The sequence below is a fragment of the Gossypium hirsutum genome, chromosome A11, assembly GCF_007990345.1.
Source record: "Gossypium hirsutum isolate 1008001.06 chromosome A11, Gossypium_hirsutum_v2.1, whole genome shotgun sequence".
Lineage (NCBI taxonomy): Eukaryota > Viridiplantae > Streptophyta > Magnoliopsida > Malvales > Malvaceae > Gossypium > Gossypium hirsutum.
Genome location: NC_053434.1, coordinates 115,056,752 through 115,074,272, shown reverse-complemented (window position 1 = coordinate 115,074,272; position 17,521 = coordinate 115,056,752). Strand labels below are relative to the sequence as shown.

General features: G+C 31.2%; 2 protein-coding genes and 1 long non-coding RNA gene across 3 annotated transcripts; all 3 read left to right on the top strand.

The window, feature by feature from the left end:
* The first annotated feature begins 5,852 nt into the window (after positions 1–5,852).
* LOC121209381 (toll/interleukin-1 receptor-like protein) lies at positions 5,853–8,703 on the top strand. Its single transcript, XM_041079999.1, has 2 exons — positions 5,853–6,512; positions 7,608–8,703. Exons 1-2 carry the CDS (start codon positions 6,013–6,015, stop codon positions 7,765–7,767), a joined length of 660 nt encoding a protein of 219 aa, XP_040935933.1. The 5' UTR covers positions 5,853–6,012; the 3' UTR covers positions 7,768–8,703.
* LOC107948200 (disease resistance-like protein DSC1) lies at positions 7,779–12,539 on the top strand. Its single transcript, XM_016882667.2, has 4 exons — positions 7,779–8,702; positions 8,920–9,231; positions 9,718–11,742; positions 11,835–12,539. The coding sequence occupies exons 1-4, from the start codon at positions 7,779–7,781 to the stop codon at positions 12,318–12,320; spliced, it is 3,747 nt and encodes a 1,248-aa protein (XP_016738156.2). The 3' UTR covers positions 12,321–12,539.
* Positions 12,540–15,325: 2,786 nt separating this feature from the next.
* On the top strand, positions 15,326–16,526 carry LOC121209382 (uncharacterized). Its single transcript, XR_005904504.1, has 2 exons — positions 15,326–15,903; positions 16,214–16,526. It is a non-coding gene; the product is annotated as an uncharacterized lncRNA (long non-coding RNA).
* Positions 16,527–17,521: the final 995 nt, after the last annotated feature.

The following is a 17,521-nucleotide window of genomic DNA, read 5'->3' as shown; positions in this document are numbered from 1 at the left end:
GATAAAATTTTTCAACGAAACTTTAATACCATCTTTTTGCCACTCTGTAAATATTTATAAAAATATTTACGACTCGGTTTATAGAAATGAGGTCTCGATACCTCATTTCCTAAACCCACTTGACCTTAAGGTCATACCACTTGAACTCAATAAATCACTTATAAAACAAATATCACAATATCAAAAACAATTTTTTAAAATCAAAATTAACTCGTAAATATTAAATATAATATTTACAAACCTACTCGTCGGATTTGGTGGCCCCGAAAACACTGTTTCGGTTAATCCTAAAAACGGGCTGTTACAATATTCTTCTCGTATTATATTACATAATTCTTCAAGGTATCCACATCTAGAAAAACCTCTTTTGGAGAAACATGTAGTAAAACACTACTGTCATATGGATCTTGCTCGTCATCAGCTGACACATCCATTACTCCTTGAATAATTTCTTCATTTGTAGGTAACTCCATCAAAGATTCATTTTCACTTTGATAATTCAAAATCTGCTCAACATCCATGGCATTTCTATAGTGTAAATCAGAAATTACTCTTTTAATTTATGAATGTCTTCAACATCACCAATTTCTTGTTCGAGAGGCATATCCTCCTCGGATCAAATTTTGCATTGTCAGAAACAATTTGCAATAGTTGTAGGCTGCACATCAATATTTCAAGCAACATTAATAAAATGGATTGCATCCAATACATTAATATTTTCAAGATTTAATTCTCCTTTCTCGTAACCTTTCAAAATGCTAGAGTAAAAGCGACTCCGATAATAAATCTTAATTGCTTTAATAATTCCAGCATCACATGGTTGAATTTTTTATGTTAAATTTGGAGGCAAAAAGAATAATTCATTGTTTCTCAAGCCTTCAATAACCTTGGGATGGACTAGGAAATTGTCTACTATAAGCAACACTTTCTACCAGTCATTTTAGTATCAAACCAGCGAACAAAATCTTGAAAAATTAATCCAGTCATCCATGCTTATTTGTTGGCTCGATAATGAAAGTTAAGATTATCAATATTCACATGTTTTAAGCATCTAGGATTAGCAAACTTACCAATAACCCAAATAGGCACTTTATTTGAACCATCCCCATTGCAACAAACCACAACAATAAGTCTTTCATTGTCTTTTTTTTTGTCCTTGTAATTGCTTTGTAGGTAATGAATGATCCGCTTGCAAATGATAAAATAAGCCTGTTTCATCCATATTATAGATATCCTGCCAATCAAAAATTTTCAATTTAGCTCTTATTTGAGGTAAAGCATCTTCAATATTCTCCATAACAATTGAACCACGTTTACCAAATCTTCTAGAAAACTTAATCTCATGTCTTGCCTTGAACTGTTCTTGGCTAACCACTTGAAAAGTTAAATTCAAAATTTGCATCACCATACATTTTCTGGAGAAACTCTTTTGCTTTAGTTTGAACCATTTCTCTAGTCATGTTTACTTTCTCTCGATATTGGAGAAACCACTCATACAATATCTTTTCTAATTCAGGATGTTTGGCTAATTTGTGCATTTTAACATTGTTGTTCTTTATCTCTTTTGACAAATATTCAGATGACCTTGTAAGAGCATTTGATATTGTTGATTGGATTATAGAGAGACCAAATGTATGTTGAACCCACTGTTGCATAATTACTTGTTCCTCGAAATCCTGGACAGAATTGTGCCCAAAAAAACCTACGTACCTAGAAAAAATAAAAAAAAGAATTAAAAGTTTTGATTTAATTGAAAGTGCAGAAATTAAAATTAAAATAGTAGAGATAAAAAAAGTTGATAAAAATTTTCTTATAGAGAAATTTCAGTCTCCGGTTGTCTCGATCCGCCTTGGATTCAATCACCGGCTTTTAGGTGATCCTTCTCAAACAGAATAAGCCAGTTATAGTGGAAGAGGATGCCTATGGCCACCAGCTTCAAGAATTTAGACTTATGATTTAGAGGAACCTAACTCTAGCCAACAATCGCTTCTGTGGGACCATATTATGCTAGATCATCATTTTTCAATGGCGAATGCCATGCCATTTTGTCTCTTGGGCTCGCCAACCTCTAACGCAGTAAGCTAATGAACCAATTGTGCAACCTTCTCAAAATATACAAAGCGGTCGTTCCTTGCACACGTTGAAAAAATCACATTTTAAGGGACATGGACGAAAGCGTCAGCCCCGTAATGCGGAGAAACGATGAATACTGTCGAGAAGACTAAGTACGGATTCTAAGCCTCATGAACCCTTTTTGGGGAATTTTGACAACCTTCGGCTAGATAAATTTAGTGGCTCATGTTTTTTGGGGAAAAAGAAATAAATATAATGGAAATTGAATTTTTATTGAAAAAAATATGAAAAGAACAAAAAGCTAAACTTTTTGGAGGAGAGAGTGTTTACAGAAAAGATGAGTAAAATTTGTGTCACTCCATCCCCTATTTATAGTACTAGGAAACCTAGTCTATTCCTAATTAAACTCTAAAAGATAAATAAAGATAAATAAAACATAAATAAGGATAAATAAAGATAAATGCTAAAATTAAATCTAAATAATAATTCTTTATAATTATCCTAATATAATTGAATTAAAATAGAGTCTTATGCTATAAAATCTCTTCTTTTACATTTTTGCTCCAAAATCTTCCACACTTTGCATTTTTGGCACCACTTCTCTCCTACTTTGCATGCTGGCCCAATTTATCTTCAAATTCACGCTTTTTGCCCCCAAATTTCCTTTTGCCTTCAATTTAGTCCCTACAAGATGAAAAACCATAAATAGCTCAAATTAGTAGGATCATACTCAAAATAAATATGTAATTAATACATAAAAATATGTTATTCTAGAGTATTATTAATAACTCAAATAGGCACTTTATCTGAACCATCTCCATTGCAACAAACCACAACAATAAGTCTTTCATTGTCTTTTTTTTTGTCCTTCTAATTGCTTTGTAGGCAATGAATTATCTGCTTGCAAATGATAAAATAAGTCTGTTTCATCCATTTTATAGATATCCTTCCAATCAACAATTTTCAATTTATCTCTTATTTGAGGTAAAGCATCTTTAATATTCTCCATAACAACTGAATCACTTTTACCAAATCTTCTAGAAAACTTAATCTCATGTCTTGCCTTGAACTGTTATAGCTAACTACTTGAAAAGTTAAATTCGGAATTTGCATCACCATACATTTTCTGGAGAAACTCTTTTGCTTTAGTTTGAATCATTTCTCCAGTTAGGTTTACTTTCTCTTGATATTGGAGAAACCACTCATACAATACCTTCTCTAATTCGGGATATTTGGCTGATTTGTGCCTTTTAACATTGTTGTTCTTTATCTCTTATGACAATATTCAGATGACCTTGTAAGAGCATTTTTATACTCACATAATGTTTTTCTCATCTCATCTGTCAATGTAGACTTTTTTACACCTTCCAAATTGGAAGCCATGTAGGAAAAGATTATATGAATTACAATATTTTGATAAGTACATGTGTTTATTTATAATAAAAATTTTAATCTATCCGATAAATATATATATATATTGGATTTTGAAACCATTAACTCTTTTTTCTATTTGGTTACATGAACCAGTTAATTAATTCTCTTTTTTTTTTTGTTACATGAACCAATTAACTTTGATTCATTGCACCTACATGCATATTAAATTTTTGATAAATAAATAAAAAAACCCGCATAAAGTATGAAATATTCTCTAGATAAATTAATAAAATATTTATTTATCGATAAACTAATAACCTCAATAAAATAATAATTTTTTTATCCCAAAGATATTATTTTATAGAGATTTTACTGTAGAAAATCAAAAGAATCCCAAGAATAGTAGAATGATATCATTTAGCCCAATACAACAAAAAAAAAATCCAGACTCTATGCCATGATCATCGATACTATACTAATCATTCCAGTCCACAGTCAACAAATCGTCTTAATTCCTTAACCAGAAGTAAATGCAATAAAAAGAAACTAGAAAACCAGTATCGGTAACTTTCTAACAAGCAACCATATGTAAGACTAATTGGCATTTAAAATAACTGTTTACTGATAATCCAATCATCTCTCATCTTTGAAACAAACAAACAAAAAAGAATAATCTCTCATCAAATTTGGCGGAACACCTATACGTTTTCCTCAACATCATCTTTTTCTGCTTTTTGCTATGATCAAATCTAGGACGTATGGTGTTTTTCTTAGCTTCAGAGTGGAGGATACTCGTCATGGTTTCATAAGTCATCTATATAAAGATTTGTGCTGAAAGAAGATCTAAACTTTCATAGGCAATAAGGAGCTTCCAAGAGGAAATGGAATTTCGGCCACTGAAGAATCGAAGGTTTCAATAATTTTTTTCTCCGGAAACTAGGCTTCTTCTAAATGGTGCTTGGACGAGCTGGTCAACATCATCAATCAGCACGACTTTGTTCTACGTTCAACAATGTTCCTGTTTTTATCTTATAGTTAAAATAAATTTACATACAATTAAACCCTTATTGTTAATTAAAATAATCAATTCAGCCTCCCCATTAATAATTTTTATTTTTAACACATTAATCGTTAAAATAAATTACTATACTAATTAGATGATCATAACATATCCAAGCTTCTCGCTTAGCCTAATATTTTCCCTATAAAAACTTATAAATATTATAAAAATATGAAATCTAAGTTTATAAGTAAAAATGTCATAAAAGTCTTTATAATATATTTCAAATTATATTTTAATTCTTTATTTAAAAAATAAGTAATATATTAAATTTATGCCCTTAAATACTTATTTTTATGTATTTATATATGACATAAAATTAAAGTGGAAGAATGATTTCGATTGGCCATGTTCCCCCAATGCAGCTATAAGCTTTTGTGGTTAATGTACGATGGGTGGGTGGGTAACTTTCTACCAAACAACCAAATGTACACATAGTGGACTAAAAGACTCGTAAATTATATAAATATGGCGTATTTAATAAATAAAAATTATGTGATAAATATAATATAATATGGCGTAATTAAAAAATAAAATTATGTGACAGAAATTATATCCATGAAAACAGAATTTAATAACGGCAGTTTATGTTATGTTGTAAAGCTGCGAATTTCCGTCAATCAATCCGTTCACTGGAAAAATACGCAATGCTAATAAAAAAGAAAATGCTTATCCCCGTCAACCGATTGTTGATATTATATTTTTTTAATATTATGGAAATTTTTTATAATATATTTTTATGTTTATACATTTTAATTTTTAAATTTATTGTTAAGTAATTGAAATGCTATTTTATTGTTAGCTTACTTCATCCCTAATTTATTCCATTGTTGATAAAGTAAACTTTCAATCAAAGGTAAATATGTGGGGGACAGATACGGTATTAACACTTTTCAAATAGAAAATTGTTATTTAAATTTTTTTGTAAGATGTTTAAATTAAAATTTAATTTATAATAAAATTATATTTTAACCTTTTAAAATGAAATAAATTATATTTAATTTTTTAAAAAATATAAAAATAATAAATTAATACATTATAAGATTATGTTTTAATGGCTTCATAAAATATTATTTAATTTCAGCACCTAAAAATATTTATAGTTATGCCCATGATCTCAATTTTGAAGCCCATGTTCCCACCACAATGAAGCTATAAGCTTTTTAGGTTGGGTTAACTAGGTATATATACCTATAACCCTTAAGCTATATAAGCTATAAACATCAATTCCAAGCTATGCTGCAAACATCATTTTTGCGGGGTCCGTGATTTAAGGTGTGGATTTTACTTTAATAGACAACGGCTACAAACATCAATTCCAACGCATGCTGCTTTTATTGATGGAAAAATAAAATTACAACGGTGGATTCAGCTTTAATTGAATTAATATAGTTATTATTTTAGTAACTAGAAACACATGAGTTCTAATATATTATTTCTTATCTTATCACAACCCATTTACTCAGAATCCAATAATCTTTCATCAAATCCGGCGGAACGCCAATATGCTTCCTTCAACAACTTCTTCTTCTGCTGCCATGATCGAAGCAACAGCGTACGATGTTTTCCTTAGCTTCAGAGGCGAGGATACTCGTAATGGTTTCGTAAGTCATCTCTACAAAGATTTGTGCCGAAAGAAAATCCAAGTTTTTATAGACGATGAGGGGCTTCCAAGGGGAGATGAAATTTCAGGGGCGCTGTTGACGGCCATTGAAGGATCCAGGGTTTCAGTCATTGTTTTCTCCAAAAACTACGCTTCTTCCAGATGGTGCTTGGACAAGCTGGTCAAGATCATGGACTGCAAGAAGTTGAAACAGCATTATTTAGTGGTTCCTGTATTTTACGGTGTAGATCCCTCAGATGTACGGAAACAAAGAGGGAGTTTTGGAGATGCAATTGCAAATCATGAAGAAAATTTAAAGCATGATGTTGAAAAGGTGAAATCCTGGAGAAGTGCTTTGACGTCTGCTGCCAATTTATCCGGTTGGGATTCACATGTTACTCGGTAAATTCACTTCCGTTTCCTTAAGTTCAATCCTTTTTATTAGTATATACATAGATTGAGGGTGGATATTTAAGGTAATTTTTTCTTTTAGTGTTTGTACTTTGTAAAAGTTGTAGATTTAGTTTCTATACTTTAATTTGATCAATTTAGTCATTATACTTTTCAAATTCTAAGCCTAATCCAAACAATAGTAGTTAAATTCAATTACTAGTCATGTAGTATGAGTACGTTCATAAATTTAGTTTACCTTCTCCAATTGGATCATTCTAAATCCCTATACTTTTCAAAATTTGAAATTTCAATCTGGACACAAATGATATTTGTTAATCCACTGAATGGATTTTAGTGAGGAATATATGGAAATTACAAGTTGACATAGCATTACATGTATAATAATATGCTAGTTGCATTAGATTTGGAAATGACATAACTTAATTAATGAATTTAACAATTACCATTTGGTGAGGACTGAAATTTTATGATTTGAAAAGTATAGACATTAAAAATAACCAAATTAAAGTATAATGATTAAATCCATAAATTTCATAAAGTGCAAGGGCTAATAGTAGAATTTAACCTATCTTAAAAGGACCATAGTTTTGTAGAGATAGAGAGTGGACACATATTGTAGAAAATATATGAAGAATTTGAGTAACATGTGAAGCATTTATATTCAACAATGTTCTTCTTTGCTTCCTTTTCTATACTGCCTTATTGTTTTCTTCTTTAACTCAAACTTCTTATGATTCTCTCATGTATAAAATATACTGTCCAGTGAGTCCATTGATATATTATTTTCAAAGAAAAAAGTTGTAATATGAGTATGTTGTAGATGGTGAAATTTGAATTATACATCTATTTTTGAATGTCTTCTTATGATTCTCTCATGTATAAAATATACTGTCCAGTGAGTCCATTGATATATTATTTTCAAAGAAAAAAGTTGTAATATGAGTATGTTGTAGATGGTGAAATTTGAATTATACATCTATTTTTGAATGTCTTCTTTTAAAAGTGATCACTGAATCAATTTAGTTATTTATTTATATATTCTTTTTATTTCTCCCATAATTTGTTTCTTCATCTGATACATAGGCCTGACTCAACATTGGTAGATAAAATTGTCAAAGATGTATTGAAGAAATTGAATCGTGGAACCTCAAGCGCTAATTTAGAGGGTTTAGTTGGAGTTGAGAGGCGGATGCAGAAAGTTTGTCATTATTTCAAGATGGATTTCCAGATTTTCAAATTTTAGGTATTTGGGGCATGGGAGGTACAGGCAAAACTACACTTGCCGAAGCCATTTTTTACCATGTTTTAGATGGTTTCCAAAGTTACTTCTTTCTTGCAAACGTGAGAGAATCAGCTGACCAAGGAACATTATTTCAATTGCGTCAGAAACTTTTTTCAACCATATTGGAAGATGAAAATTTAGATATCTCAACACCCACAATCATACCAAGCTTTGTTAAGGACAGGCTTTCTAGAAAGAGGGTTTTACTAGTTTGTGATGATGTGTCAAAGTCAAGCCAACTCGAGTATTTATTCGGAGGAAGCAATCGACTCGGCCCTGGAAGCCGAGTCATCATTACAACTAGAGATAAACAAGTGCTTATCCAATATGGGATTGATCTCATTTATAAAGTGGAGGAATTAGATAGAGATGAATCTGTTCAGCTCTTTTGTCAATGTGCCTTCAAAAGCAATCATCCCACGGAATATCAGTTGGAGCTATCAGAGATGGTTTTAAGTTTTGCTAATGGAAACCCCTTGGCTATTAAAATTTTCGGGTCCTCTCTTTATGGAAAGGAAAAAAACTATCAGGAAAGTGCAGTAAAAGAACTAAAGCAGATTCCTAACCCAGATATTCTTAAATTGTTGAGAAGCAGTTTTGATGGACTAAATCCTGTAGAGAAAGACATATTTCTTGACATTGCTTGTTTCTTGAAAGGGGAGAATTTAGACTTTGTAAGAAGGATTATGGATGCTTCTTATGACTCTGCACATTCAAGTATCGAGAACCTCATTGATAAATCTCTTATATCTGTTTCACAACATATGATAGCAATGCATGATTTATTGCAACAGATGGGTCGGGACATCATTTACAATGAATCACCTTCAGAGCCTGAAAGACGCAGCAGGTTGTGGATTCCAAATGACATTTATAATGTGTTAACAGAAAACAGTGTAAGGGTCTTGTTCATTTCCTTCACTTATGTTACCATCACTTTTGTTTCCTCTGAGCATATCCGTGTCTGATAATTATGCATGTTTGACACATATTCAAACATATACTTATATTGGATACATACACTATCTCACAATTATCTTGAATTCGAATAACATAATTCTTATTTTGCATATATCTCGACACCTTATTCTAACAGACTGCTCTTGGTTTTAGGGAACAAAAACACCCAAAGGCATACTACTTGATATGTCCAGAATTCCAAAATTGGAATTAAAAGCGGAAGCCTTTCTGAAGATGCGAAAACTTAAATTCCTCAAATTCTATCTTCCTTACAGCTTTGAAAGGGTTCAAGTGACATCCAAAATCCTCCTACCTCAAGGGCTTTTATCACTTCCTGATGAGCTAAGATACCTTTACTGGGAGAGATATCCAATGAAAACTTTGCCCACCAGGTTTGATTCAAAGAACCTAGTTGAACTTGATATGAGTTATAGCCATGTTGAACAACTTTGGGAGGGAAAACAGGTACTCTTTTTTCTTACAACCTAGTTAACCTTCAATTTGATTTATCAGATAATATCCAAGGAAAAACTTACAACGTTTATATAAATAAATTTTTTGATATATATATATACACATTATTTTGAAGTAATAATGAAAATAATTAATTCGAAAATAAAAATAAATATCAATTTTAAAGTTGAGCATGAGAGTTGTATTCATTTTTATGAAATTCTAGTTATTTGAAGTTGAAAATAATGAGCCTATCGAGGAAGCACCATAATTTCAACTTCTATGTCAAACTGATCTTGAATTTTAAAAGGAAATTTAATGTAGATTATATCAAAATTTTAAAAGGAAATTTCAACTTCTATGGTTCTACTACTCAAAAATACCATTTTGAAGATACTTCAATGACTTTCTTGATATTTTGGTCACAACTCACAACTGTTGCATTATAGTCCTTCAATGTACACATATTTATCAAACACTATGTTCTGATCCATGCAGGATTTACTAAATTTGAAGATTATCAAACTCAACTATTCTAAGAATCTTGTAAGAATCCCGGACCTCTCAAGTGCCACAAATCTTGAAAAGATAGAACTTAGGGGGTGTTCTAACTTGCGTGAGCTTCATTCATCCCTTCACCATCTAGAGAAGCTAACTCATTTGGATTTCAATGAATGTAGAAATCTTAGATCTCTGCCTAGCTTTTATAAAGCCACATCCCTTATCAATCTTTTTCTCCATGACTGCTCAAATCTATCTAGTTTTCCAGAAATCTTAAAGACCATGGAGAGGTTGATATATCTTGATTTAAGCGGAACGGCTTTGAAGGAATTACCATCCTCAATTGATAATCTTATTGGTCTTGTGAACTTGAGTTTGGACAACTGTAAAAATCTTGTTTGCCTTCCTAACAGTTTTTATAAATTGAAATCTCTTAAGATATTCACAATTCAAGGTTGCTCGAGATTGGAGATATTTCCAGAAATCTTAGAGACCATGGAGAGGTTGAGATATCTTGATTTAAGTAGAACTGGTTTGAAGGAATTACCATCCTCAATTGACAATCTTATTGGTCTTACACAATTGAGACTGAGCAACTGTGAAAACCTTGTTTGCCTTCCTGACAGCTTTTATAAATTGAAATCTCTTCAGTTTTTCTATCTTGAAGGTTGTTTAAGATTGGAGATTTTTCCAAAAACCTTGGACACCATGGAGAGGTTGGTGCATCTTGATTTAAGCGGAATGTCTTTGAAGGAATTACCATTCTCAAATGATAATCTTATTGGTCTTATATATTTAAGATTGAACAACTGTGAAAACCTTGTTTGTCTTCCTGACAACTTTTATAAATTGAAATATCTTATCTTTTTCTCTCTTCAAAATTGCTCGAGATTGGAGATTTTTCCAGAAATCTTAGAGGCCATGGAGTGGTTGAGGGTGCTTGATTTAAGTGGAACGGCTTTGAAGAAACTACCATCCTCAATTGTCAATTTTATTTTTCTTATAGATTTGAGACTGAGCGACTGTGAAAACCTTGTTTGCCTTCCTGACAACTTTTATAAATTGAAAACTCTTACCTTTTTAAATCTTCAAAATTGCTCGAGATTGGAGATTTTTCCAGAAATCTTAGAGACCATGGAATGGTTGAGGGAGCTTGATTTAAGCGGAACGGCTTTGAAGGAATTACCATCCTCAATTGACAATCTTATTGGTCTTGAGGATTTGAGATTGAACAACTGTGAAAACCTTGTTTGCCTTCCTGATAGCCTTTATAAATTGAAATCTCTTAACAGATTCACACTTGAAGGTTGCTTGAGATTGGAGATTTTTCCAGAAATCTTAGAAACCATGGAATGGTTGAGCTTTCTTAATTTAAGCAGAACGGCTTTGAAGGAATTACCATTCTCAATTGACAATCTTATTGGTCTTCAAAACTTGAGATTGAACAACTGTGAGAACTTGTTTACTGCCATTGGAGGCAGAGCAGTGAAGCAGAAACATCTCCATGTGTTATCCCCATTGAAGAAGTTAAATTTATCTGAAAGCAATCTTGAGAACTTGCCCATAACCATCAAACATTTTCCTTTGTTGAAAGAGCTAATCTTGAGGAAATGCAAGGGACTGAAATCATTACCAGAGCTTCCACCAAGCCTGGAATATTTAGATGCAAATGGCTGTACTTCATTAGAGGATGTCTCAAGCATTAAGAAGCTTTTTGAGCAAGCACCATTTTGTCAGGATATAGATGCAGCTGAGGGCCCTTCATTGAAGTTGATGTTCACCAACTGCTTCAAACTAGGTGAGAAAAGTGTGGGGAAAGATATAGATGTAGATGGCAGCACTTCAGTAGAGGAAGTCTCAAACATTGAGAAGGTTTTGAAGCAAGCAGTGTTTTGTAAATCCTTGGGTTTGCTATTTACGAACTGTTTCCTACTGGATCAAAAAGCTGTGCGCAATCCTGAAACACCAAAGTTGGAAATGCCATTTGAGCAAATGTTCACTGTACTAAAAGATTATCATCAGGTCAGCTTCTTCTTCTATATATATCTTCAATCTGGCAAATGGAGCTATATGCTGAATAATCAATCATGTTTCTAATAATTGTAATCAAACAGGCACCCCCAGAAAGTAAAAGAAGAATTAAGATGCGTACATGCGTCCCTGGAAGTGAAATTCCGGAATGGTTTGATTTCAAAAGCTTAGGATCTTCCATAAACATCCAATTGCCTTCAGACTGGTGCTCTAATAATAACTGGATAAACTTTCCATGTTTCGTTGCTTCCGCCGTTGTTTCATTCCCAGACTCTTATAATGGTATGGAATTTGGCATTAACTGTAAATGTCATCTGGAATCCTGTAATGGCGACTCTCATTACCTGATCAGTTGTTATGTCTCCGGTGGGTTTGAAAGCGGATTGTCAGATCACTTGTTCCTCTTATATGGTGGTGAAGAAGTTAGGGGGTTTGGTAAAAGTGACGCGTCAAACAGGCGTTTTTACAATTATGAGGGTTCCTTTAGTTTCGACCTTGTTCTTGATGGGCAGATTTGGTCAGAATGCAAGGTAAAACAGTGTGGGGTTCATCTATTATTTGCAAATTAAGGATTCCAAGTATGACCGCTGAATGATGCTTCAACCTCATTTAGTTATCTCATATGACCGTTGAATGATGCTTCAACCTCATTTAGTTATCTCATCTGTACTGAATTTCAAACCCTAAATATGTTTATTAAATATTTAACATATGACATATTTATCATTGGTTTGATGTAAGTGATTTTTATTAATGTTTATTTTTCGCTCTAAATTTTTTTATCTTTTTATTTCATTTCTTATCATTTAAACACAATTAGAAATTTAATGCAAGTGTAATTGATTTAAATATAATAGGTTTAAATACTCATTTAGCCCCTAAATTTGTTTTTTTTTTCTTGTTAGTATTTACGGTTCTTTCGTCTCAGGTTCTGTCGAGGGTTTTGATATTTTTTTCAAATATTATCATTAATGTTATGTATGTAAAAACTTTAAAAGAATTAAATTCTCAATATAAAAAAATATAATATCCTAATTAAAATTGTTAAAATATGTATACAATCATTTAATCTTACAAAAACAAATGTCTAGAAAAAAATAAATCATTTTAACGTATAATTTGTGATGAAGAACAAAACCAGCTTGTAAATTTAAGTTTTCTTTCTATAAAATTATAATCCAATTATAGCATTAATTAAAATGATTGGTATCCAGTCTTAGTTAAAACACAACAGAAATATCACGATGGAATCAGGAGAAGACGAGAACAGCGATGAAGGAGAAGTCGCGAATTGAACTACAAAGAAAATTCGCATTAGGGCGTTCATGTAACTTCCACGTAACTTATGTGAGAGTAACTTCCATGTAATGTTCGTAACTCTTCCAGTTAAGTTAAATAATGTCATGTTTAGCCCCTCCCAAGTTTTAAGTATTCAGTTTAAGCCTTTTTTAAACTAAATTTTTATTTTTACCCTCCCAGACTTCTAAAATTTTGTTTCGTCCCCCAATACTGAATTCTTAGCCTCTCCCCTGCTTATAAACTTCTATAACCTCTCCCACTCTCACTATTCAATACTTTAATATGTTCATTCTCACTTCTTTTAACAACTTCATTCAGAGATCTATAAGTAAATATTTGAACATTTTGATTGAAATCTTTTGATCTTTAGCAAATTGAAAATCTCTCTCTGCAACTTTTTTTTTTTTGTTTTTGCAATCACTTTTATCGTCCCTAACCATTTATCACTAATTACCACTGCATTTTAATTTTAGGATCTACTCTAAATTTTCTTTTCTGCATCTTTTCATGACACTCAATTTTATTGGTTTATAACATGATTCACCTAAAAAAAACTTCTACATCACTACTATTCACTGCGCTAGCATTTGTTATGTCAACAATAACTACCGAAACTATTTTTTTGAAAAACGAGAATTGACTTAGATTTTGAAAATGAAAACGAACATGGGAGTCGCCACCAATCCTTTTTGATGAGGTGTGATCGGGTCACCTCGTAAAAGCAGTTGTTTTTAATAAATGGTTTGATTTATTAAAACAACGAGTTTGGTCCGCGAAATTTGAAAAACAGGTTCGTGAGTCGGTTACGTGCGAGGAAGGATTAGCACCCTCGTAACGCCCAAAAATTGGTATCTAGTTGATTAATTAGTGCCTTAATATCGAAAATAAAACTTGAAAGACTTCAAAATACGACCCCCTCTTTTTGTAGAAGACTCAAACATTAAAGACCTTCTCGTCTCGAAGAACGTCACATCCAGTAAGTTCGGACACAACGTCTCGAACTTTTGAGAATGAGCTTGCCTTTTACTTAAAATCCGAGTATTTTTAACCTTTTTTTAAAGGATATTCGATATTTTAGAGTAAACGAGGAAAATCGAAACTCAGTAAGTTAGGGCACGATCTCTCGAACTTCCAAATACCGAATTGCCTTTATTAAAAAAAATCTTATCCCGAGGTAACAAGATGTCATATCCAGTAAGTTAGGGCAAAACACTCCGTATTTCCGAGAATAAGTATTTTATTAAAAACCCGTATTACAATTCAAAAGAATATTCAGTTATTTGGGCTAAATGAGAGAAATCGAAACCCAGTAAGTTAGGGCACGATTTTTCTCAAATCTCGAAACACAGAATATCAATTATTTTAAAAACAAAAATTAAAATATCGGGTAAGATGTAACACAATTTGATAGTAAAATATAAAATAAATTACGGTACTAATATGCACAACATGATAAATGCGTTTATATAAACGACAATATATGAGATTGAAAATAAAATAAAATAAACGAACAAGGCGAAAATAAAAAGGAAAAATGATAAGTCAATTGAAAATTTGAAACTGAAAAATATTAAACGAATGAGCAAATAGATACTATGTTAAAATAAATTACAAAAATGTGTTAATAATGAGAATAATATTAATAATAAGAGAAATTATGAACAATCAAAAGTTTATAATTATAAAAGGGTATGGATAAATAAATAATAAAATGATGGGATAAGATGAAATAAATGTACTTAAAGACATTAGGTATATAGATATAAAAAGAAATAATAGAAATGATAATGTAAAATTAATTAATTTAATAATGATAATGATGTATAAGTAAAAACAAAATGAAATAAATTAATAATAGTAATGATACTACTACCAATAATAATAATAGTTAAAAAATAATAATACTAGTAATAGTAATTACAACAATGATAATAGTAATAAAATAAGATGATAATAATAAATACAAGTATATTAATAAAAGTAAAAAAATAAAATAAAAATAATAATAGCAATAATAAGTATATTAATAATAGTAATAATAACAACAATACGAATAATAATATATATATAAATAATAATAGTTAGAAATAAAAAATAATAGAAGTAATAATAATAATGGTATTAGAATAAAATAAATATAAATACAAGTATGATAATAATAATGGTAATAAAAATAAAAATAATAGTAATAATAATACGTTAAGTTATAATAGTAAAATAATAAAAATTGTGATAATAAAAATATATTAGATAATAATAGTAAATATACTAACATTAAACCAATTAATTTAATTAAAATATTGAAAAATAACAAAAAAGGACTAAATCGAACCTAAAATGAAAGTTCGGGGCCAAATTGAAAATAAATGAAGAAGGAAAGGACCAATTTGAATGTGCAAACAAAGAGGAGGGACCAAATCGGGCAATAAACCCTTTTTCTAAAACGCACGGCACCACATAGGACCAAAATGAAAACCAAAATAAATTATAGGGTACAATTCGAAATAATGAAAAATTTAATTTCAAAATAATAAAAAAGCAGAAGAGCCAAAAGCGTAAATAACCCATTAATTAAAAAACGCGGATCCTGTCATTGGAGCGGGTCGGATCGGGTCGGCCTCCCCAAAACGACGTCGTTTTGATGTCTAGGGAGGCCTAAGAAAACGGCGTCGTTTCTTTGCTATATAAAAGTAATTTTTGATAAAAAAAATCATTCTTTCATGTTTGAAAAAAAAAAAAAGCTCCCTCTCTCATTTCTTTCTGGCCAGAGCCAGAACTTGACGAAGGGCAACCGTGGTGTCGCCGTCAGCCGCCGTTGCCGACCACCGCGTGCGGTGGCTGGAATCTCAAAAGGTACCCTTTTTTGCTCCCTTTTTTGTATATTTTTTATGTTTGTAATATACGTGTATATGCAAGGAGATAGATTTAAAAATAGGAAAATAAATAAATAAAATAGAAAACCTTGAAAACGAATCGTTCTATTCTTCAACTGCTATCTGTTTTTGATTTGTTTTTGTATTTGAACACCTACTGTTTTTATTGACAATCTTCTCTTTTTTTTTTTCTAAAAAAAGCCCCTTTACATTCGATTTTCTTCCCCTTTTATAGCCCTTTCACCATGCCTTTTTAATCTATTGCTTGCGTGTTTGTTTCATTTTTGCAGGCTAGTGGATGGCAGTGGAGCAGGTGGGGTGGCAGACGATGGCTGAAGGCAGAAGGCCCTAGGTGCGGTGCACCTAGGGTTTGAAATTTCTGATTTTTTTTCTTTTCTCTCTTTTTCTGTGTTGTTTGCGGTAGGGTTAGGTGTTGTTGGGTTTGGCTGATTGGGCTTTTAGTTTGGGGTAGGTTTGTTTTACGGGCCCGGGCAAAAATGGACTGGTACAATAACAATGATGGAACTAAATTGCATTTCTTACTAAAAAAACCTGTTAGTACAATCTTAATCTTAATAATCAAAATTTGATCAATGGCAGCAACCTCCAAACTAACATTTGACAAGCCAAATTGAAAAACTAGGAAATAAACAAATATGTTGTTGAAGCCAATTTCTTATTTCCAAAGCCTTAATTTGAATTTTGAAAGTCCATAAAAAGCAAACACCTTTTGTTAACTCAAAACTCAAGATCATGAGAATGCACGTTTGCTTTGTCTTTTCATCGTCCAATTAAAAACTAAATGTAAGCGTAGTTGACTAAAAGACTCATAAATTGACTAAACTATACAAATGTGGAAAAAACTCGTAAATTTCCATCGTAACGAGTTAGATTGGACTAAAAAGAAAAATCATATCCTTTGCCCCAGTCTATAATTAACCAGATCCAGCTCATGTTGACATATAAAAGCTAGTTTTTAACAATAGAAATAGATGAAATTTTCAATAGAATGACCAATTATTAATTTGCCTATATTTTGAGTAGAAGGGACAAAATTAATTTAACTTCTAGTATAAGAACCTCTATGATACTTTTACCATAAAATTGAGGAAAGAACCTTGTGAATTTCCATGTTAATGAGTTAACCCTTTGTTTAACTTTTTTTCCTATTTTAACTTTTAAAATTACATTTTTTGTCAAATCACCTCAAAATGGATGAAAAATTAATGTCTAGTCACTTTGATGATGTAGCATCCATGTGGTAATCCATGTGTATGGCTATCAATTAATTAATTTTAAAAAATATTAAAAATAAAGGGCTAAAATGATTTTTTTTATAAAGTTGGCGAGCCAAAAAAGACATTATGCCTTTAATTTAAATAAAAATATTTTTATTAAAAAATAAAAATTAAATAAATGAGTCAAAGTCAAATTTATTTGATCTCACTGTTTATCTCTTTCATTAGTGATAGATGATGCCGAAGAAGGACCTAACTTTAAATAACTATTGTTTGTTTGACCATTTGGAAGTGATATGGAGATACTATATTTAGAACAAAAGCATTCTCTCACTCATTCATTTTCTCTGAAAAAAATGT

Bases quoted from the DNA above. Each gene is read 5' to 3' on its own strand.
- LOC121209381 (XM_041079999.1), top strand. From the start codon at position 6,013: ATGCTTCCTTCAACAACTTCTTCTTCTGCTGCCATGATCGAAGCAACA. The intron at 6,513-7,607 runs GTAAATTCACTT...TCTGATACATAG, and splicing joins TGGGATTCACATGTTACTCG to GCCTGACTCAACATTGGTAG.
- LOC107948200 (XM_016882667.2), top strand. From the start codon at position 7,779: ATGGGAGGTACAGGCAAAACTACACTTGCCGAAGCCATTTTTTACCAT. The intron at 9,232-9,717 runs GTACTCTTTTTT...TGATCCATGCAG, and splicing joins AACTTTGGGAGGGAAAACAG to GATTTACTAAATTTGAAGAT. The intron at 11,743-11,834 runs GTCAGCTTCTTC...GTAATCAAACAG, and splicing joins TACTAAAAGATTATCATCAG to GCACCCCCAGAAAGTAAAAG.